This window comes from Dendrobates tinctorius, unplaced genomic scaffold (genome assembly GCF_039654945.1).
Source record: "Dendrobates tinctorius isolate UK_male_01 unplaced genomic scaffold, ASM3965494v1 ptg000107l, whole genome shotgun sequence".
NCBI lineage: Eukaryota > Metazoa > Chordata > Amphibia > Anura > Dendrobatidae > Dendrobates > Dendrobates tinctorius.
In genome coordinates this window covers 45,433,915-45,458,074 of record NW_027361775.1, presented here as the reverse complement: position 1 = coordinate 45,458,074, position 24,160 = coordinate 45,433,915, and the positions used below count along the sequence as shown (strand labels likewise).

Here is a 24,160-nt window from a genome sequence, read left to right as displayed (position 1 = left end):
TCAGTAACGTCAGCTGATCCCCTGCTGTGTGGAGGGCAAACTGCTGCTGCCTCCAAATTCAAACAACGTCTGATCTTAAATTGCCTCCAAGTAGGCCTCAGCCTACAAAATGACTATCCCTGGGCTCCAACATCGTCAGTTGTTGATCGGAAGTGCTGTCCACACAGAAAAACACACTCGTTCATGTGAAAGTGGGGTTCGGTAACGTCAGCTGATCCCCTGCTGTGTGGAGGGCAAACTGCTGCTGCCTCCAAATTCAAACAACGTCTGATCTTAAATTGCCTCCAAGTAGGCCGCAGCCTACAAAATGACTATCCCTGGGCTCCAACATCGTCAGTTGTTGCTCGGAAGTGCTGTCCACACAGAAAAACACACTCGTTCATGTGAAAGTGGGGTTCGGTAACGTCAGCTGATCCCCTGCTGTGTGGAGGGCAAACTGCTGCTGCCTCCAAATTGTAACTACTTCAGATTTAAACATTCTTTGATTTGGCCTCTGTCTCCACTCTGTCTCTAGTATTTCCCCTGACCTCCAACACCGCCAGTTCCTGCTCACAGTTGCCGTCCACGCATTCCACACGTGCTCCTGTGTTACTGGGGTTCTGTAACGTCAGCAGATCCCCCAATATGTGTCCGCCACTGTCTCCTGCGCTGTCCGCCTTCCCACTGAATGTGGACAGAGCAGGAGACAGTGGCAGACACACATCAGGGGATCTGCTGACATTACAGAACCCCAGTAACCCAGGAACACGTGTGGATTGGGCAGACGGCTGCTGTACGCATAAACTGGCGGTGTTGGTGGTCACGTGAAATCCTGGAAACAGAGTGGAGACAGATGCCTAATTGGAGCACATTGACAGTCTGTTGTAGCCTACAAACAATCTAAAACTGCCACCAAGTAGGCCTCGGCCTACACCATAATTCTCCCTGGGCTCCAACAACGCTAGTTGGTGCTCGGAAGTGCTGTCCACACAGAAAAACACACTTGTTCATGTGATAGTGGGGGTCGGTAACGTCAGCTGATCCCCTGCTGTGTGGAGGGCAAACTGCTGCTGCCTCCAAATTCAAACAACGTCTGATCTTAAAATGCCTCCAAGTAGGCCTCAGCCTACGAAATGACTATCCCTGGGCTCCAACATCATCAGTTGTTGCTCGGAAGTGCTGTCCACACAGAAAAAAACACTTGTTCATGTGAATGTGGGGGTCGGTAACGTCGACTGATCCCCTGCTGTGTGTATGGCAAAGTGTCCTGCTCCCTCCAAAGTCAAAATACCTCAACTTTACTCCTGGCTCCTAGTAGGCCTCGGCATGCACCATGATTGTCCCTGGGCTCCAACAACGCCAGTTGGTGCTCGGAAGTGCTGTCCACACAGAAAAACACACTCGTTCATGTGAAAGTGGGGTTTGGTAATGTCAGCTGATCCCCTGCTGTGTGGAGGGCAAACTGCTGCTGCCTCCAAATTGTAACTACTTCAGATTTAAACATTCTCTGATTTGGCCTCTGTCTTTACTCTGTCTCTAGTATTTCCCCTGACCTCCAACACCGCCAGTTCCTGCTCACAGTTGCCGTCCACGCATTCCACACGTGTTCCTTTGTTACTGGGGTTCTGTAACGTCAGCAGATCCCCCAATATGTGTCCGCCACTGTCTCCTGCGCTGTCCACCTTCCCACTGCAAGCGGTGGGAATGTGGACAGAGCAGGAGACAGTGGCAGACACACATCAGGGGATCTGCTGACATTACAGAACCCCAGTAACCCAGGAACACGTGTGGATTGGGCAGACGGCAGTGCAAGCGGTGGGAATGTGGACAGAGCAGGAGACAGTGGCAGACACACATCAGGGGATCTGCTGACATTACAGAACCCCAGTAACCCAGGAACACGTGTGGATTGGGCAGACGGCTGCTGTACGCATAAACTGGCGGTGTTGGTGGTTACGTGAAATCCTGGAAACAGAGTGGAGACAGATGCCTAATTGGAGCACGTTGACAGTCTGTTGTAGCCTACAAACAATCTAAAACTACCACCAAGTAGGCCTCGGCCTACACCATGATTGTCCCTGGGCTCCAACAACGCCAGTTGGTGCTCGGCAGTGTCTTTGGCACGGGGACTCCCTGTTGCCCAGCCTGGTTCCAGCACGCCTGCTGTTTCCGGGTAGTGTCAAGGTCACAATGCCACCAATCCGTTGTCCTGTCGTCTTGCGGCCGGGTTAGCCGAATCTACGGTGCCTGCAGTTTAGGTGACTCCTATGTGGGCTGCGGGAACTGGTACTGAAGGCTGGATCCGTAGTGCCAATGGGACATGGACCCCCTGTAGGACTGTGGGTTTCGGTAACTGCGGCCGGCTTGCGGCCTGGCTACTTTGCTTTGAATGGGTACCTTCTGCTACTCACCCGGGTTCCAGCACTGTCTGCTGGTTCTCGCCAGAGCCTTTGGCCTAGGTGTAATCTTATAACTTTTATATATAAGTACTACAGTAATGCCTGTCACCATAAGAAAATGAAGACAAAGAAGAATAGGAAGAAGATGAAGAAATAGCATATTAATATTAATAATAGCTGAATAAGAAGAATATGAAGAATGGAAAAAAAAATTAATGGGAAGAAGATGAAGAAGAAGAAGATGAATAAGGTGAAGAAAAAGTTGATGAAAAAAATGCTACTGCTGCGGATCATGAAGGAGAAAGTGTGAGAGAAGTACAAAAGAAGGTGAAGAGCATGGAAGTTGTGAAACATACAGTACATATCTGACAAAATATAAAAAAGGTTAACATAGTCAATATCTTTTTAACTCCGAACGTATTGAAAAAAAAAATTGGAATTAATGCTATGCCATGTGATTTGAATAAACCACTATGCTTTTAATGTCTCCTCCACCTCCCACAATACATTCTACATGATTCTTATTTGTTTTCAATTATGTAGAATTAGCCAACAAGGAAATAAAGGGCTTTTTTTAATTCCGATACCGGAAGTCCCATTGACTTGAATGGGACTTCCGGTATCGGAATCGGCGATACCCGATATTTTTTTCGTATCGGGCGATACCATCCGATACGATATTTTTAGGTATCGAATGGTATCGCTCAACACTAATGTGCATACAAACGCGTACAAACGCATGTGTATATTGCGCACCCATGTAAAGTATAGGGAAAAAAAACGCATGCTTTTTTGTGCAAAAAAACAGCGCAAAAAAACGCAAGTGTGAAACCAGTCTAAGCGCTATATAAAAATAAAGATTATTATTATTTATTATGTTTGCGTTCTTCAGCAGGCTTTACGCCAATCGCACAACTGCTAGATAAAGATACCCTATTTATTTAACCAATAGCTGAGCAATTTTTTTATATTGCCTTTATGACACATGCCAAAAGCAGAACCAGGAAAGTTTTTGTTAATAGTAACGTTTGCGTATCTCTGCAGGCTTTGCGCCAGTCACACAACTGATAGATAAATATTCTCTATTTAATTAACCAATGTAATTTTTTTTATTTTTTATATCACCTTTATGACACACGCTAACAGCAGAGTAAGGCCGGAGTCACACTTGCGAGGAATATGGACAAGTGCTATGCGATAAAACATCACATAGCACTCGGACCGCTCATTGATTATCTATGGGGCAGCTCCCATCAGCATTCTCGGCCATATTATACGTGTGAGTGATATCACAGCATGCTGCGATTTGCTGCGTATGTCGGCCGAGACTCACCAATGAAAGTCTACGGGTGAGAGAAAAAAAATTGCACGCACTCGCACCATGCAAGTGCAGTCCGATTTTAATGCACCGGTGTCCTTTGAAAAGTCAGCATTTCATGTGCTGCTACAGTAAAATCACACTGAAACAATAGATAGAATAGATATATACGCATAGAATACATATATACAGTATATATACATGTCTGTGACTCACACACACATATATATGTATTTATATTACATAGATAGATAGTTAGAAGAAAAGCCGGTAATTCATATGCGGTGCACAGTAAAATCACACTGACAGGGTAGCAAAGAAAAGATATATACACATAGAGTATATATATTTATATATATATATATATATATATATATACACACAGGAAAGATGTATATCTTTGTACCTTGTTAGCCAGTAGATAGAAAAATATTCAGGATCGAGAGTCCTCAGTGGTTGATACCTTTTAATGGCTAACTGAAAAGATGGTAACACATTGCAAGCTTTTGAGACTACTCAGGTCTCTTCATCAGGCATAGACTAATACAAAATCTGAAGAGTCACATATTTATGCACAATACAGCACAGAAAAAATGCAATAGATGAGACAAGTGACGTGAAGCAGAATTATGATTATGGGAGAGGGAGAAACATAAATATTGGACCAGTTCATAGATAAGGAGCCCGGATGTTTTATTGTCCTCTGATTGGGGTCTCCTAATGCGTTGTGATGCCCCTACAAGGTGTTAGGAGCAAATTCCTTAATTGATGTAAAAAGACATAAAACCATGCGACACATTCATTCCAGCATTGAGAGTGTCAAAGGTCGTCATAAATTTGTGACCTTTGACACTAACGTTATTAGTGTTAGGGACACTGTCTCAGGGGAGTGCAGTAGGTCTCCATGTCCCCGTTCCCTATTGCAGGGCCCACCGCTGTAACTGTTTCCCCTTCCCCCGTGTCTTGTCGTTTTAGTTACCGGCCTGTGGGTTGTGTCACACAGGACTGGCCCACTTGACAACTGGCCGACTACTTGCAGCGACAAACAGAGTCATGGCTTGGCAGTCTGCATCTTGAGGCAGGCAAGGTAGTCAGTGATAACAGCCGTAATTTTGTGGCAGCCATAGCCCGTGCAAAACTCACACACATACCTTGCCTGGCTCACACTTTGAACCTGGTGGTGCAGTGCTTCCTTAATAATTATCTGGAGTTAACATCCCTGCTCCATAAGGTGCAAAGATTGTGCTCATACATCCGTCGCTCGGCCGTACACTCCAGTCGTATGCAGAAGCTGCAGCGATTGCTCCACCTCCCCATGCACCGCCTAATCATAGACGTTGCAACAAGGTGGAACTCCACCCTGCACATGGTTGAGAGGCTGTACGAACAGAGGCAGGCTGTAATGCATTTGTGGGAGGATACACGGGCAGGCAGTTTGAGGGAAGACATGGAATTGTCGGGTGTGCAGTGGTCAAAGCTGAAAGACCTCTGTAAAGTCCTTCAGTGTTATAATAATAATGTTAATAAATTTTATTTCTATAGTGCCGACATATTCCGCAGCACTTTACAATTCAGGGGGGACATGTACAGAAAATAGACATTACAGCATAACAATAATCACATACATCATAACAGATACCAAGAGGAATGAGGGCCCTGCTAGCAAGCTTACAATTTATGAGGAAAAAGGGGAGACACGAAAGGTGGGTGGTAACAGTTGCCCTGATTGTATGGAACAGCCATAATGTTAAGTGTGCAACAGTACAGATGCAGAGGGCTAATGGATGCATAAAGCATGTGGGAACATAATGCGGGGAACCTGGTTATGGTAAAAACTTTTGGCTGTGCCACATAGGGAAAGATTAGGTTAATGTGTTGAGGCAGTAGGCCAGTCTGAATAAATGCGTTTTCAGGGCACGCTTAAAATTGTGGGGATTGGGGACTAATTGTATTGACCTGGGAAGTACATTCCAAAGAATTGGCGCAGCACGTGTATAGTCTTGGATACGGGAGTGGGAGGTTCTGATTATTGAGGATCCTAACCTCAGGTCATCAGCAGAATGGAGGGCGCGGGTAGGATGGTATACTGAAACAAGGGAGGAGATGTAGGGTGGTGTTGAGCCATGAAGAGCTTTGTGGGTGAGGGTAATAAGTTTGTACTGGATTCTGGAGTGGATGGTCAGTGTAATGACTGGCACAAGGTAGAGGTATCCGTGTAATGAGTGGCAAGGAATAAGATCCTGGCAGCAGCATTCAAGACAGATAGGAGGGGGGAGAGTTTGGTAAGAGGGAGACCGATTAGAAGGGAGTTACAATAGTCGAGACGAGAATGAATAAGAGAAACAGTCAGAGTTTTTGTGGAGTCAAAAGTAAGAAAAGGTCGAATTCTAGAAATGTTTTTGAGGTGCAGATAACAAGAGCGAGCCAGTGATCGTATGTGGGGGACAAAGGAAAGCTCCGAGTCAAGTATGACCCAAAGACACCGGGCATGTTGCTGGGGAGTAATAGTGGAACCACACATGGAAATGGCAATGTCAGGTATAGGTACATTAGTAGCAGGAGGAAACACAAGGAGTTCAGTCTTTGACAGGTTCAGTTTCAGATATAGTGAGGACATGAAGTTAGACACAGTGTTTAGACAATTGCCAGTGTTTTCTAGAAAGGCTGGCATGATGTCAGGAGAAGAAGCGTATAATTGGGTGTCGTCAGCATAGAGATGGTACTGGTACAGTGATTTGAGGAATGCACATGGCTGGTAAGCGCAGACGACGCCATCATAAGCATGAGCATCCCACTTATGTGTCTGCTCATGCAAAGTTTGACGCACATTAAGGATCAGGCATCTGCAGCGGAGGAGCAGGAGGGAAGCCTTGATGACAGTCAGCCATTGTCTGGTCAGGGAACTGTCCTGGACGAGGTGGAGGAAGAAGAGGAAGAGGAGGAGAGGAGGTTGAGGGGGATGATTATTTTGGGCAGGAGGATGCTTCTCAGGGGGCAAGAGAAAATGTGGGCGTTCCAAGGTCAGGTACAGTGTTTATGCGTGACTGTAGGGATGTGGATTTGCCAGAAAGTGCTCCTCCACCCATCACTGGCAGTGCATCATTAAGACCTGGAACATTGGCCCACATGTGCGATTATGCCTTGCGGATCCAAAAAAGGGACCCCCGCATTGCCAAAATGATGAGGGATGATGACTACTGGCTGGCCAGCATTCTCGATCCATGTTACAAAGGCAAATTACACAACATCATGCCACAGGAGAACCTAGAGATAATATAGGCTAACAAACAAGCAACTGTGGCAAACCGTTTGTTTGAGGCTTTCCCAGCACACAGCAGTGGTGCTGGTTCTCCCACGAGCCATAGTCGGCACAATGGAAGAGGTGTTCGTGGTGCACACAGCTGAAGTGGCGTTGGAGACAGGGGTTTAATGACCATGTTGTGGAATGATTTCTCAAGTACCGCTCACGCGACTGCTAATACTGCATCGATTAAAAGTGACAGGAGGCAGCAGTTGTCAACTATGGTTACAAACTACTTCTCCCATATCAATGTTTTCCCTCACAGGTCATTCCCATTTGACTATTGGGCGTCTAAACTGGACGCCTGGCTTGAATTGGCACAATATGCCTTACAGGAGCTCGCTTGCGCTGCTGCTAGTGTGTTATCTGAAAGAGTCTTCAGTGCTGCTGGATCAATCCTGACAGAAAAAAGGACCCCTCTGTCGACCCAAAATGTTGATGATCTTACCTTCATTAAAATGAACCATGCATGGGTTTCAAAGGATTTTGTCCCACCTTCCCCTGAAGACACAAAGGTTGTCAGAAAACTGCCTCGCTTTTGTCCTCCTCTTCCTCGGACTTCCCCAATTACGCCCTTTGCAGCAGCTGAATGTCCAGCCAACGCATCAACATATGCCATTTTTTAAACCTCCCTATGTGGGCTGCCCATCCCTCCCCCAACGGCTGGGGTCAAGACCTGGCGCACCCGGGCAAGTGCCGTTGCTCTGAACAGGTGGATGGGCCCACTGATGGCCGACAGCACTGGCACAGGGCCCCTCATAGTACAATACAGTGCCTCTGATGGTGGGGGGCCCACTCGCCGTCAGACACACCAGCGTACTATGAGGGGCCCTGTGCCAGTACCATCGCCCATGAGTGTGCCCCCCTGCTTGGTCATGGGCACAGCACTTGCAAGTTGCAATACTTACCTCTCCGTACTCCACCGCTGTTTAGTCTGGGCAGTTAAATCCTTCACAGGGACGGCCACTAGAAATTTGGTGTATTGATCGATGATGGTTAAGATGTAGCTATGGCCTGTCCTGCTGGCCTCTACCTTCAGATGATCAATGGCTACCATTTGAAATGGACGTCAGCTTACAAGCGGATGCAGTGGTGGTTTATGATCACCTTTCACAGTTGTGATAGTCTCAGACGTGTGACATTCCTACCACTATTTTTCAATGTCCCCTCTCATGCCAATCCAATAGAATCGCCTACGACCTGTAGCTTCTGTCTTTTGCATTCCAAAATGACCAGACACATCATGATAGGCAGTGAGGACCAAGGGTACATCTCTCCCTGTGATCATAATTTGATGGAGACGAGTAATGGTGATGTGATCCAAGCTACTTCGATAAAGCAATCCTTTCTTCACAAAGAACCTGTGACGACCAAGGATGGCAACGTCCGAGAGTGGACCCTCTGGATCGCGGAACTGGAGCTCCCGGGGGCGAGCGCGCCAGGTGGAGCTGACCCCTATACAGGGAACATTAGGGGCAGACCATCGGAAGACAGATACCGCAACAGCTAGAACCAAGAGGGGCGGCTCAAAGGACCAGAGAACAACTGGGGGAACCAGAGCACAGGAAGGACCGGAAATACAGGATGGATCAGGAACACAGGGCAGAGTACGGAGTTCAGGACAGAGTATGAAGTACAGGATGGGGTACGGAGTACAGGGCGGAGTACGGAGTACAGGACAGAGTACAGGACTGAGTACAGAGTACAGGACGGGGTACAGAGTACTTGATGGAGTACGGAGTACAAGACGGAGTACAGGACAGGGTGAGGAGTACAGGACGGAGTACAGAGTACAGGACAGAGTACAGGACTGAGTACCGAGTACAAGACGGGGTACCGAGTACAGGACAGAGTACAAGACGGAGTACAGGACTGAGTACAGAAAGAAGTTGTAGGGAGACCCCTATAACTTGGCCAGAAAAGAGCAAGGGTTAGCATACGATAATCAGGCGTCTCCACCATCTTGGAGATGCCTGATATTCCATAGGCCGCTGGATGATTGGATGGCCAGAACCACTGGGCGGGCACTGCAGGGTTTAGAAACCTGCAGAGCGTGTGCCCGCGGCCTAGGGCGCCTGCGCAGAGCAGCCACGTGCCGGGAGGACGGGAACGAGGTGGAGGAGGCGGGCACCTCACGACAAGCCCTGGGCGGGTAAGTGGAGACAGCGGTGGGCCCCGCCGCTGCTGAAACGGCAGTGGTCACTGCCGACGTGACAGAACCTTTTTCGCTTTCTCCACAGACACAGTAATTGAGGGTCTGCATCGCCTCTGCAACATCTACTGGGAGGTTTTCCCGCAATGAGTAATTCCAAAATTTCTGCTAACACTTGACTTTCCATCTCTACTTGTATCCATGTAGTTTCCAGTAGCGGAGAGTCTGGACTTGCTTACTGAGATTGAAGTATATACGAAGATTTAAAAGTACCACAACACTGTATACTGGTGTATGCTTTGAATACCTTTCCCTTTTTCTACTTTTTTAATTCTGGTGTAATACATAGTGAGCCTGTGAGTGTCTGTGTCTGACTCCGTAAGTATATATGGAAATTTACCCTTAGACTGGATACACCTGGTATGTGCTGATACAGTAACTTTGTTCAAAAATTTGTATTACGGTACCATCTGTAGGATAACCAACTGGGGGGACCCTCTTCTTGCTGCAGACAAACACGAGACTGAGACAGAGTTTGTATTGAACAGGTCCATTTTTATTGCCCATCCTTCTGTCGACCACAGCAATTCACCACAGCCGTTTCACATTTCTCTGTACACAGGCCCCGGTACCTTCACCCTCCTTTGTTACTCTAATCATGGCGTCCTCTGTGGCTCTTCCACTGGGGCTGCCCTAGACCCATCCACCACAGCGCTTCACCAGTCTGAGCACACCGTCCTTATGATAGCCCCAGGCTGTCTTCGTCTGCGGCCACCGTCCTCTGGGCCACCCCCCCGTGACCGCCTCAACTGTCAGTCCTCTCTGGAACCTTTCCACTGTCTCTATTTCCTCAGCAGAACTTCCTCTTTACTGTGCTCCCTTCGCTGACTGACTCTTCCAGAACCTTCCCTCAGCCTTTTATACTTCCAGTTCTGGTAACTCTGCCCACCATCACCTGACAGTTTCTCTGACCAATGGCAGTTATTCAGTCCCACTCCTACACTCTCCACTGGGCAAGCAAAAACACTGCACCCTTTCTCTTTATCTTAGCGGTTTCACACCTACACTGCGCTACTCCTCTGCTTCTCACTACAGGCAGGTTTGTCTGTCAGTCCACCTTCCCTACATCATCCATAGTGAGTGAGCATGTGTGGGTTATGCCTTCTATATATACGGTGAATCGGAGATACCAATTTTTACACTAAACTCGATACAGCCTGTATCTTGTTATACAGTACCTTTGTTTGACATTTAGCATTATGGTCAAATCCATACTGTGTAAGCGTCTGAGAATGGCTACGGGACTATTTATACGGAGATTTCAATTGTACCCTAAAATATATATACTTGATATCTTGTTATCCAGTACCTTTTTTGCAACATTTTTTATTATGGTCAAACCCAGACTGAGTGAGTGCCTGAGGGTGACTCCGGAAATATATACCGAGATTTTCAATTTGGCCAACACTGTATACAGCAGAACGCTTCTGATACAGTAACCTTTTTAGCTATTTAGATTCTGGTGTAATCCATAATGAGCCTGTAAACGTCTGTCTGTTACTCCAGCAATATATTTGGAGCTTTAAGATCACCCCAACACTGTATATAGCTGTACACTTGTGTTACATTACCCATTTACAGCTTTTCATATTCTTCTGTAATCCATACTGGGCCTGAGAGCGTTTGTGTTATTGAAATGTAAGTGGAGATTCATAATGTTTACACTATACTATATGTTCTGTCCTCTTTATGTGTAAGGCGTACATAAATCGACATAAAGCTAACTCCCTTCACGCAACTCATTGATTGGAGAAGTTTCCGTATTCAACTTTTATTGCAATGAAGCAGAGTGAAACTGTGAAACAACAATAGGAGCATTTAGTACATGGTACATACATAGTAAAGTAATACATGAACTGAAATCACAGATATGTACATAAGTAGTTCCTATTTAAACGGAAACGAGATCTAACTAATGCTGACTACAAAGGAGAAACACAAAAGCACTGACGTATAGATAGTCCTAAGTCAAAACCTGAATCACCTTACCGACAGTGCTTCTGTAAGCCGGGAGGCAGAGAGATGCTTCAGTACCACATGGAATGAAAAACTAAAATGGCTCCTGGAGAATAAGGTTATATGATGTCTCCCAGGGGTCAAAGGTAGAGACTACGGTGGCCGGATAGATCAAACAAGAGAAGTAGACTAGAATGAACTCCAAAGCTGTTTGTACAGACAGCCAGTAGGTGGCGCTGTTGCATTATAAATGACAAGCATAAGAAATCACAGAAGGACAATAAATAAACAATTATGAAGAAAGCTGTTAAAGGCTTCACACTATATATACCTTGTATCTGGTGATACTGTACCCTTTTTCAGCTTATTTTATTGGGTAATCCATACTGAGCCTGTGAGCATCTGTGTATGCCTCATGAAATATATACGGAGATTTACTGTTATCCATAGACTGTATAGAGCTGTATGCTTCTGATACAGTGCCATATATCTGCTGGTATTTTGGGTCCATTTTCCAAAACATGAGGAAGTATAGTGGAAGAGGACACGGACGTGGGCGTGGGGGGCCACCTGGTATTGATGGTGGTGGTGGTGCATCTCCTGGTAGTGCCAAAAACACAATAGCCGCTAAGGCAGGAGATGTTGAGCCTGCGTCATGGTGTAGCTATGGAAGACCTGTATGGCTCCCTTTTTTGGGAGTAGGTAGACTGCTTTTAAAGCCAGAGCATCAGGAACTGTTTGTGGCTTACATTGCTGAAACAGCCTCCAGCTCTATCGCCTCCTCTTCTGAAGTTGTAAAAAATGCAAGCACTGAGTCATATCTGCAGGCTTCTGGTCAGGAGCAACCCCTTTCCTTGTGTCCTTCACCCACACCAAAAATGAAGGATGTGGCAGCACACAGTTCAGATTACTCCATGGAGCTCTTTTCACCTACCATGCCTGGGTTAATTAAAAATAGGACCCATCAGATACTGGAGCATTATAAATGGGGCAGATCAGACACTGGAGCAGCATCTAAGGGGCCCATTATACACTGGAGCATTACAAATGGGGCCCATTATATATGGAGCATTATTAGAGCCCATCATACACTGGAGCATCATCCATGAGGCCCATCATGTACTGGAGCATTGTAAATGGGGCAGATCAGACACTGGAGCAGCATCTAAGGGGCCCATTATACATTGGAGCATTACAAATGGGGCCCATTATATATGGAGCATTATTAGAGCCCATCATACACTGGAGCATCGTTCATGAGGCCCATCATGTACTGGAGCATTGTAAATGGGGCAGATCAGACACAGGAGCAGCATCTAAGGGGCCCGTTATACACTGGAGCATTACAAATGGGGCCCATTATATATGGAGCTTTATTTGGGCCCATAATAAACTGGAGCATCGTCCATAGGGACCATCATATACTGTAGCAATATGTGGAGCTCATCATATACTGTATGGAACATTATATGTGACTAATTATACTGTATGGAGAAATATATCGGAGCATCATGAGTTGTGGTATGTGTTAAAGGGGTGCACTGACACTCTTTGGCCCAGGGCACACGAAAACCTGGAGTCAGCCCAACCCCCCCACAACTTTAGCCAAATAACCCCCAGTTTTCAATGCGTAACTATTAGTAGGAAGTATATTAAGGATGACAAGCTTCAGTAATAAGAATTGATGCTTTTGGCATTGAAATGGGCACTGTAGATGTGTTTACTGTCCTCCACTCCCTGCTGACTTTGCGTCCCCATTGACTTGCATTGGGTTTCGTGTTTCAGTCGGCCGATTTCGTTTGACCCGACTTTTGTGAAAGTCAGGTTTCATGAAAACCGACTCGACCCCAAAAAAGGCAAAGTCGCTCATCTCTAGTGGTAATGTCTAGAACCAAAATTAGAAAAATGTTGTCTCTGTCCAAATATATGGACCTAACTGTATATTGGTATTTGGTAACTGTATCACTAATATTTACAAGTATTACTTAAAAAAGATTTTATTGCCAAGATTTCTATGTGGTTTACATATTTTATTTGGAGCTTTTTTTATCAGGGCGAGGGGGAGAATACATATGTCTTTATAGCATCTAAAAAGCTACAGGTGCCTGTAGATCTGACGAAAATAATGGTGGGGTGGGGACCCAGATCCAAATTTTCCATCAGGGCACATAGTTACCCCACAGTGTGAGTGGATGATGAATTATTTAGTGACTGCAATGTAGAAGTACATTAACCCCTTACCTACAAATGACGTAATATTCCGTCCATGTGACCATGGACCTAATTACCATGGACAGAATATTACGAATTATTATTATTCGAGGCCGAGTGTCAGCTAATTATCATAGCTGACACCCAGCACAATGTGTCAGGTGCAGTCACGGACCGCCCCCGACACGTTAACCCCTTGCACACCGCGATCAAACACGATCGCGGTGTACCGGGGGTTAAAGGGAAGCATCGGCAGGGAGGGGGCTCCCTCCTTGCTTCCCTGAGCCCCCCACGGCAGCACAATGTGCAGCGCTGCTGCGGGGGGCTCCTTTCCTGCAGGTCCCCGGATCCAATATGGCGACGGGGACCTCCGGGGGCCTGCAGGAAGCTGGCTTCCTCAGTGCCTGCAAAACGCAGGCATGAGGAAGCCTGTGCAGTGCCTGTGACAGATCGCTGATCTGTCACAGTGATCTGTGATGTGACAGATCAGCGATCTGTCACAGGACAGTGATGTCCCCCCTGGGACATTGTAATAAAGTAAAAAAAAAATAAAAAAAAAGTGTAAAAATAATTTAAAAAAAATCGCCAAATACAGTAAATTAAAAAAAAAAAAATATTCCCCAATAAATTCATTTTTTGGAAATAAAAAAAAAAAAAAACAATAAAAGTACACATATTTGGTATCGCCGCGTCCGTAACGACCCGCCCTATAAAACTGTCCCAATAGTTAACCCCTTAAGCAAACCCCTTAAAAAATAAAAATAAAAAAACGAAGCAAAAAATAATGATTTATTATCATACTGCCGAACAAAAAGTGCAATAACGCGCGATCAAAAAGACGCATATAAATATCCATGGTACCGCTGAAAATGTCATCTTGTCCCGCAAAAAACAAGCTACCACACAGCATCATCAGCGAAAAAATAAAAAAGTTATAGCTCGCAGAATAAAGTGATGCAAAAATAATTATTTTTTATATAAAATAGTTTTCATTGCATAAAAGGGCCAAAACATAAAAAAACGACCTAAATGAGGTATCGCTGTAACCGTGCTGACCCGAAGAATAAAACCGCCTTATAAATTTTACCGCACCCGGAACGGCGTAAACGCACCACCCAAAAGAAATTCATGAAACGCTGGTTTTTGTAAATTCTGCGTCCCAAAAAACGAAATAAAAAGCGATCAAAAAATGTCACATGCCCGAACATGATACCAATAAAAGCATCAACTCGTCCCGCAAAAAATAAGACCTCACATGACTCGGTGGGTTAAAATATTGAAAAATTATAGCTCTCAATATGTGGTGATGCAAAAACTATTTTTACAATAAAAAGCGTCTTTTAGCGTGCGACAGCTGCCAAACATAAAAACCGCCATAAATAGTAAATCAAACCCCCCGTTATCACCCCCTTAGTTAGGGAAAAAAAATAAAATTAAAAAAATGTATTTATTTCCATTTTCCCATTAGGGTTAGGGCTAGGGCTAGGGTTAGGGCTAGGGTTAGGGCTAGGGTTAGGGCTAGGGTTAGGGTTAGAATTGGGGGTTTCCACTATTTGCGCACATCAGGTGCTCTCCAAACGCAACATGGCATCAGATCTCAATTCCAGCCAATTCTGCGTTGAAAAAGTCAAATGGTGCTCCTTCCCTTCCAAGCTCTGCCATGCACCCAAACAGTGTTTTACCCCCTCATATGGGGTATCAGCCTACTCAGGACAATTTGCAAAACAACTTTTGGGGTCTTATTTCTCCTGTTGCCCTTAGGAAAATAAAAATTTTGGGGCAAAAATATCATTTTTGTGGAAAAAAATTTTTTTGTTATTTTCACGCCTGGGCATTATAAACTTCTGTGAAGCACTTGGGGGTTCAAAGTTCTCACCACACATCTAGATAAGTTCCTTGGGGGGGTCTAGTTTCCAAAAGGGGGTCATTTGTGGGGGGTTTCCACTGTTTTGGTACATCAGGGGCTTTCCAAACGCGACATGGTGTCTGATCTCAATTCCAGCAAAAAAAAGTCAAATGGCGCTGCTTGCCTTCCGAGCTCTGCCATGTGCCCAAATAGTCATTTACACCCACATATGGGGTATCAGCGTACTCAGGACAAATTGCACAATAACTTTAAGGGTCCTGTTACCCTTGGGAAAATAAAAATTGGGGGTGAAAAGATCATTTTGTGGAAAAAATATGATTTTTAATTGTACCGCTGTACATTATAAACTTCTGTGAAGACCTTGTGGGTTCAAAGTTCTCACCACATATCTAGATAAGTTCCTTAGGGGGTCTAATTTCAAAAATGGGGTCACTTGTGGGGGGTTTCCACTGTTTAGGTACATCAGGGGCTCTCCAAACGCGACATGGCGTCCGATCAGAATTCCAGCCAATTTTGCATTGAAAAAGTCAAACGGCGCTCCTTCACTTCTGAGCTCTGCCATGCGCCGAAACAGTGGTTCCCCCCCACATATCAGGTATCAGCGTGCTCAGGACAAATTGCACAATAATTTTTGCAGTCCAATTTCTCCTGTTACACTTGGTAAAATAAAAAAAATTGAACCTGAAGTAATTTTTTTTGTGAAAAAAAGATAAATGTTAATTTTTTTTAAATATTCAAAAAATTCCTGTGACGCACCTGAAGGGTTAATAAACTCCTTGAATGTGGTTTTAAGCACCTTAAGGGGTGCAGTTTTTAGAATGGTGTCACTTTTGGGTATTTTCTATCATATAGACCCCTCAAAGTGGCTTCAAATGTGATGTGGTCCGTAAAAATAAAATGGTGTTGCAAAAATGAGAGATCGCTGGTCAACTTTTAACCCTTATATCTTACTAACAAATAAAAATTTTGGTTCCAAAATTGTGCTGATGTAAAGTAAACATGTGGCAAATGTTACTTAATAACTTTTTTGTGTGCCATATCTCTGTGATTTAAGGGCATAAAAATTCAAAGTTGGAAAATTGCGGAATTTTCAAAATTTTCGCCAAATTTCCGTTTTTCTCATAAATAAACGCAAGTTATATGAATGAAATTTTATGACTAACATGAAGTACAATATGTCACGAGAAAACATTGTCAGAATCACCGGGATCCACGGAAGCGTTTCAGAGTTATGACCTCATAAAGGGACAGTGGTCAGAATTGTAAAAATTGGCCCGGTAGTTAACGTGCAAACCACCCTTGGTAGTGAAGGGGTTAAATGTCAGAGAATTGACACTGACCTTAAACATTTTATTTATCCACAGCCTTCCAGCTCTAATTTGTGTGACCTGTCTGAGATGTAAGTTTACTTTAATTCCACTTTAATTATTGATTATATTGGTATACAGTGATTTTGGTGCCAACGATTTCTGAACGGTTTTATTTCAAGTTTATGGTGCTTATTAAGAATATGGCTGCATTTTTTTCCAGATTGGCCCCAGTTTCTGAGATATTTAAAAGCTAATTAATTAATTAATTACAGTAGAATTCCAGCTTCAAAAAGTTGCTTTTATAATATTGTAAGCCTACAAATTGAAATACAAAATAATTATATGAGATATTTCATTACCTAAGACACTGTTAAAGAGTCAAAATACAAAAATCTAGTGCATTTGTTATCGTACACAAGTCGCATTGAGGAATTATTTTCATGGATGAATTATCTTAAAAACTAGAACCAAATCAGCAAAAGTAAGGGATTTTTTTATTCAGCACCTTCAAGCACCCTTAAACCATTCAAAAAACATTGGCTCATCAAAAATAATGTTTTTTTAGACCTGCGTTATTAAATTCCCTCTATATCTCAGATGTCTATTTTGTATCTTCTAGATGTGTCAGTTATATTGAACAACCATTGAGTGTATGGTATATATGGTAAGTATAGCTGGAATGATCTAACCTCACCTGTCTTTATTCATCTGTTTTCGGGCTACAGAATGTGCATACCCTCTCGTACAAATGCCACCAAAAAAAGCTTTCTAGTGTGGAATAGTGGCAGGAATTGTTTGTGTTGAATGCTAATTAAATTAATATACTACCAATTAGAGCACACATAATGTTTTCATAAATTCTATAAAAATATATAAATGCATAATGTACACATAAAGCATGGAATTGTTAAAGTAAAAGGGATTGCCCTCCCTCCACTTTGATATTTTTTCTGCTCCTCACTAAATAGTGTACAGAGCCGTGCTGTTCTCCTCCATACCTTATTTAAACCATACACCACTATAACTCATAGGAGATGATCGGTGGAGGTGCAGGGTGTCAATCTGTACTGTACATGTTTTTCGCAGACCCGTAGACTTGCATTGGCCTTTATCATCCATGCTGCTGAAAGAACAAGGACATTTGCATAGCAATATAGGTTATAATGGGTATGTGTGGTATCCGTGAAAAAAATGGATACCACACATACTGGAAACATAGTTGTGTGAAGAGGACTTAAGGTCCATGTAAATGTGATTAATAGGGTCTTTAAACACACTATAAACGACAGACACTGCAGTTTGTGGTTAATCACAGATGTTTATTGCTACTGTGGAAGGCTGGCTCACTTAGCTGCTCCCCGAGGTAGATACAGGAGCATGATTGGTTACAGTCTCTGGGTGGTTTATTGCATCATACACCAATTAGCCCAAACTACTAACAGAAAAACAGTCTTTCTGGCTCAAATAAAAGTAATAAGTTCATATACAGTCTTTCCTAGTATGGTTCCCACCTTCCAGGATAACACATACGGCAGCTCTCACAGGAGCTTCAGTCTGGAGGCTTCCTTCCTCCACACCACAGACAGAGAAAAAAAAATGGCTGGGCATTTATTACCCTCCTGACACACCCTGGAGGTGGAGGTAAGGTGGGTAGGCATCCCATCCATCTCAATATTTTGTTATATATGCTTTGCTGGCAATGACAGAGGTCAAACGTTTTCTGTAACACTTCACAAGGTTGGCAAACACTGTTGTGGTATGTTGGCCCATTCTTCCATGCAGATCTCCTCTAGAGCAGTGATGGGTAGAAGTTGTAGGAATGCGGGATGCAGTGACGGACGGGAGGCAGAGCAAGGGTTAACAGGTTTATTTACAGGGGAATACTCCACGCAGGGAGGTAAAGAGTTAAACAGTATAAATGGCAAAGTGAAGTGCAACGGTTCAAATAACTGCAATTTGGTAGCAAGCGTATCAGGAAGTCTTAGCACTGTAGCTCCTGCTGCGAACTTAATAGCGCCGGCAACTGTGTCTTTTCTAGTGGGGTCCGGCTAATGACAATACCCCATCTTCTGGTGACACTGGTTGGCCTCCGGTACCTTCCACTGCTCCTAGTCCATATACTGTAGTGGCTAAACAATGGTGAGGGCCACCGTCCTACACGAGCCCAGCGTGGCTCCATAAAATATTTGCTGGTAAGGTCAGGTCAAACGTGTCTGGGCAGGTATTCTCTAGCGCAGTCGGAGTGTGGATAACGGTCATGCTCCCAGTCTCTTTCCGGCAGCCCGTGCATGATACTCACGATCCTGAAGCGTCTGGCACCTGGCTTTATGATGGTTGCTGGGCACACACTGCCCATCTCTCTCCCTCTGGTCCCCGCTGTTGATGGTGGATGACAGCGGTCGCTGGTCTGTGTGGCGCTGGTGCTCCCCGGATGGAACACTCCTCTCCCCGGCTGCTGCTGCACCTGGCTTGGCTCTGCTCTGCTAGCACAGCTGTGCTCTGCTGGCACGGCTCTGCTCCACTGGCATGGCTTCTTAGACTGGTAAGGGGCCATTGATATTAACCTCCAGCCTAAAAACTACTCTCCACGGCTCTCTCTGCAGGCGACCGTGGCTCCTTCTATATGGCCCATTGCCACACCGGTACCCATTGGTGGGGGAAGCAGGGCATGCTACTCACCGCTCTGTGTGCTGCTCTCTGCGCTGTCCTCTGCACTGCACTCCGCCAGCGCCAGACTCCCCTGCTTTGTGTGCTTTCTCCTCTTATGCTTCTGATGCTGTGTGCCCTTTTCAGGTTTTCCCCGCCCTCCTGGGTTCAGAGGTTGGTCCGGTCCACTCAGGCTTTCCCCCGGGAACAAAAGATTCAGCCCTTTTAGTTCCGGACCTGGCACGCAGGTACCCGCAATCTCGTCGACCTCCTTACATTCTCCCTCTCTTTTAGCTTGCCATTCCACGGGCGAGAACTCAGCATTCTGTCTCCTCCAAACATGATGAGTTTTGTTTCTACCAAACAGTTATACTTTGGTTTCATCAGACCATATGACATTTTCCCAACACTCTTCTGGATAATCCAAATGCTCTCTATCAAACTTCAGATGGGCCAGGACATGTGCTGGCTTAAGCAGGGGAACACGTTTGGCATCGAGTCTGAGTCCCTGGCAGCGTAGTGTGTTACTGATAGAAGCCTTTGTTACGGTGGTCCCAGCTCTATGCAGGTCATTCACTAGGTCCCCCCATGAGGTTCTGGGATTTTTTTGTGCAATAATGATGATCGCGCATGTTTAACATCCTGAACTCAATATTTTAGCATTTGGGGCCCTATACATATGAAATCCGATGGTCATGCCATGATTGTTTTTCTAGTGGATTTGTACAATATTAGATAATAAAAATCTTTATGCCTCCTCTAGCAAGTGGAGACATGTGGAGATAATACAGCCATGTACATAAGCTCTTATTCAGATGTCTGCCTTGCCACTGGGGGACACTGACAGAAAAGGGCCCCTGTGCAAGAACAATCTATGGGCCCTTTGTAGCCCAAGAGCTCCTAAAAATGCTAAATTGCAGCTGCTTTGGAGGTAGAAATGGTCCCCTGTGCGGCCACACAGGTTGTACCAATGATATGTCCGCCCCTGTGCCTGGCAGTGCTAATAGTGCCCTGTGCATTAGCTCTAACGTCCATTCATTACAACTGCCTTGAAGGACAAATACCAAAATAAAAGGTCATACTTCTCCGCAAATTCCCATCCTCCTCGGAATGCAGGGACAGTACATTCTTTATCATTTTTATCTCATCCTGATGACTGGGTGTTACATTTTGAAATTGCGATGCTGGTTTACAGACATCAGTCAATCTTACAGTACTGAAGACTCCTTAGTAATCACTCTAGATGCCAAAACTGAATTGCAAGGTCTAAATGTTACAAAGTGCAACTCTCGTCTTGCTGACAAAATATTTTGGGACATACTGTAACAATGTTCCAGTCTATGTGAACAAGGCACAGTCCTTGATGTTAGCTGAAACTTTTCTTAATCCTCATTTACCAAAAAATGTCTGTGAGTCCAACCTTACTTCATTGGTCGCTGTACTGACGGTCACTCTAGGCCACCAGAAAATCTTTTAGTAGGCTCAGGTTCCAACACAATATTGGTCGCAAAGATCCAGCAGAAACAAACCTAAATGGAGCAAACTTTGGATTCACTTGCCATTATAGGGTTTTTCTTATGGGTTAGCAAAAAACGTAATAGACTTTATTGATGTGGTGTATGCAAAAACATCTAAGATTGAAAGCAATTAAATGTGGGCGGTGCACTGTAATATGGTTAGAAGTATTCTCTAAAGCTGTTTCTTTTCTGATCTGATCATGAAATTCAGACTAAAGTTCTACAATCATTTTTTTTTCTCATTTGTGTCCAGTGGTTCCATCTGCTCAGTCTTCTGTGTAAATGAGATTATTTAAGAACCATGAGTGCTCTTGCAGTTACATTGGGCCTGTTCAAGTTCTACCAATAAATTAGTCTGTCAGCATGTTTTTGACCCTAAACTAGCGTAATTATTTAAATAATTTGAAATGTTGATTACCGTATCTACTCCTTATAAACCGACACGCGTATAAGCAGACCCCCCTAATTTTGCCACAAAAAACTGGGAAAACTTATTGACTCATGTATAAGCCGAGGGTGGTGCTGCACAAGGTTAATGGTGGTCCAAAAAGATGCTCCATAGATAAATACCCCCATAAAATGCTGCAAAAGGGTTAATGGTGGCCCAACAAGATGTTCCAAGGATAAATACCCCCATGTCACATACCATAGAAGAGAAAAAGCAGGACAAAGGCACAGCTGTATGACCTTGGGTTAATGAAGCTGCACACACATCAGGGAAGACGGGTGCCACTTCCAAGGAAAATAGTCTGTATATCCATAGAGATGAAAGTGGATAGGCACATTCCGTCCCGTGCAAAATAATCCTTTATTGTGGCATCAAGTTACCAACAGCAGGCAGATAAAACCATGGAGCAAGTACAGATGACGATTGTTTCATGCTAACATTGCGCTTCAACAGGTCATCCTGTTGAAGCGCAATGTAAGCGCCAAACAATCGTCGTCTGTACTTGCTCCATGGTTTTATCTGCCTGCTGTTGGTAACTTGATGCCACAATAAAGGATTATTTTGCACGGGACGGAATGTGCCTATCCACTTTCTTCTCTATGTAAATACCCCCATATATTGCTGCACAAGGGTTAATGGTGCCCCAAGTATATGCTCCATACATAAATACACCCATATGCTGCACAAGGGTTAATGGTGGCCCAAGTAGAAGCTCCATACATCAATACCCCCATATGCTGCAAAAGGGTTAATGGTGGCCCAAGTAGATGCTCCATACATAAATACCCCCCATATCATGCACAGGGGTTAATGGTGGCCAAAGTAGATGCTCCATACATAAATACCCCCCATATGCTGCACAAGGGTTAATGGTGGCCCAAGTAGATGCTACATACATAAATACCCTGCATATGCTGCTGCCACTGCTGCTATAAAAAAAAGACATACTCACCTCTTCATCGCTGGGGGTCAGGTGCCGGTGTAGCCACTGGCTCAGGCCCCCGGCATTGGCTATATTTATTGTTCCTGAATCCATCGCTGTCTCCCGGGTCCTGTGCAGTGACGTTAGCAGAGGGCGTGCACTGACTACGTCATCGTGCCCTTTGCTAAATGTCACAGCCAGAGGACCTGGAGACAGCGACAGAAAGGGAGCGGTAAGTATTGCTCTGCTCCCCCGTCATACTCACCACCCCCCTTCTGGTGCCCGGTCTCTTCATCCCCTGCTTCTAGCATGATGTCAGCGTTCTAGGCTGATCCTGCATTCAGCGGTCACATGGTACTGCTCATTAAATATGCGCATATTCATGAGTTTAATGAGCGGTACCACGTGACCGCTGAATGCAGGAACAGCTGGGACACTGAGATCATGGGGGAAGCAGGGGGGCTGCAGAGACCATGCCAGGAGGGGGGAGTATGGTCTCTGACACACCGCACTCCCCCTCCCCCACCGACCCCCATATATGACTAGCGTATAAGCCGAGAGGGGGACTTTCAGCCCAAAAAAATGGGCTGAAAATCACAGCTTATACACGAGTATATACAGTATGTCAAATCCTTTGTATTGTAAGCCCATTTCTCCATTTTCTAGAAACCTTTTGGTAAATTTTTATGCAAATAAGCTCACAGGTGAAGGAGGCTTGATCGGCATTTACAGCTCTCCTGCCTGCTCCCCTCTTTCTACTCCTGTTGCCATCCTTCAGTCAGTGACTGACAGGTCACTCTTCTCTGTGACCTGCACCACAACCTAAAATCTCGTGCAGGCGCCTTCATTTCGGGCGAGGCAGTGTATACGCAGGTCGATAGTCCAACTCTTGCAACATCAGCAGGACCTTAAGGCGCAGGAGCTACCTTAGGGAATGACTAAACCTGAGTGAGATCTTGGGCGGGGGAGCAGGTGACAGAGAAGTGTTATCTATAGGTCACTGACAGAAGGCTGGCAACTGGAAGAGGAGTAGATAGAAAGGGCTGAGTTCTGTAAGTACATACCAGGTCCCCTTCTCTTCCAGCTCATTGCTATAAAGATGGATTCCTACGGATTTATAATACAAAGGTATAGATATATATATACTTACCTGTCTCCTATAGGCACCACCCCCTGACAAAGGCTAAGGGCCGAAACACGTGTTGGGGAGGGCGGCTGTCTAGACCAGGTGCAGTGTAGCTTGTAAGTTATACCTTATACTTACCATACTCTTTGATGTCTAATGCTGTTTTCAGAAAGTTTCCTGGTCCATGACATAAACTACGCATATACTGACACCTATTGGTGCTATTGGGTATTATTCCCATTATTTATGTGGTATATCTATGCAGTGACACATATGGTGTTCACTATTTTTGCACTAATATTGCACTTTAATACCTTTATATTTTTTGCACTTTATATACGTTTTCTTATTCTGTAATTATGATGAACACCTATTGGGAATTGATATACAATTTTTACTAATTTGTATGCACCTTACTTATGAATATATATTATCATTTTGGTTTTTAAATATTTTTTTTTCACTGTTGAGATATATATATATATATATATATATATATATTTGTTAGCACCATTTACTGCAATAGTATGCCCTTATGAAATGGATAGTACTGCCCTCTTATGTATATTTTTATGTTATAAAACGCTGATGCTTTGCTACTTTTAAAATACCTCAAGTACCTTTATTTATAAACTAATAAAGTATATATATTTTTACATTCAGGACTTATGGTCAATGTGTTCTTGTGTTTTGTGCTGTGTTCAGTGATTTGACTGTCCTAACAATTATAATTATGTAGTCTGTGAGGTTATCAGCTGTAGATACCACTGGGTCTGCATGTATCACTGTGTGATTGCCCTGCTGGTTTTCCCCTTGTTTTTCCTTTATGTGTGGTGTTCACTAAAGGTATAGATATATAGTCAATATTTTAGATGCTTTACTTACTGTATATTATGTTAGTTCAGACTCTAAAAACCTTTTGAAAGTTTGTTTTTAAGGCATTATTCC

General features: G+C 44.3%; 1 protein-coding gene across 1 annotated transcript in view; it reads left to right on the top strand.

The window, feature by feature from the left end:
* TMEM207 (transmembrane protein 207) overlaps window positions 1-24,160 on the top strand; it is a 118,429-nt gene that overhangs the window by 48,609 nt on the left and 45,660 nt on the right. Inside the window, exons 2-3 of the mRNA XM_073589458.1 lie at window positions 16,608-16,642; window positions 17,173-17,217. Of these exons, the coding sequence (XP_073445559.1) occupies window positions 16,608-16,642; window positions 17,173-17,217 (80 nt within the window). The remainder of the gene's footprint in view (window positions 1-16,607; window positions 16,643-17,172; window positions 17,218-24,160) is intronic.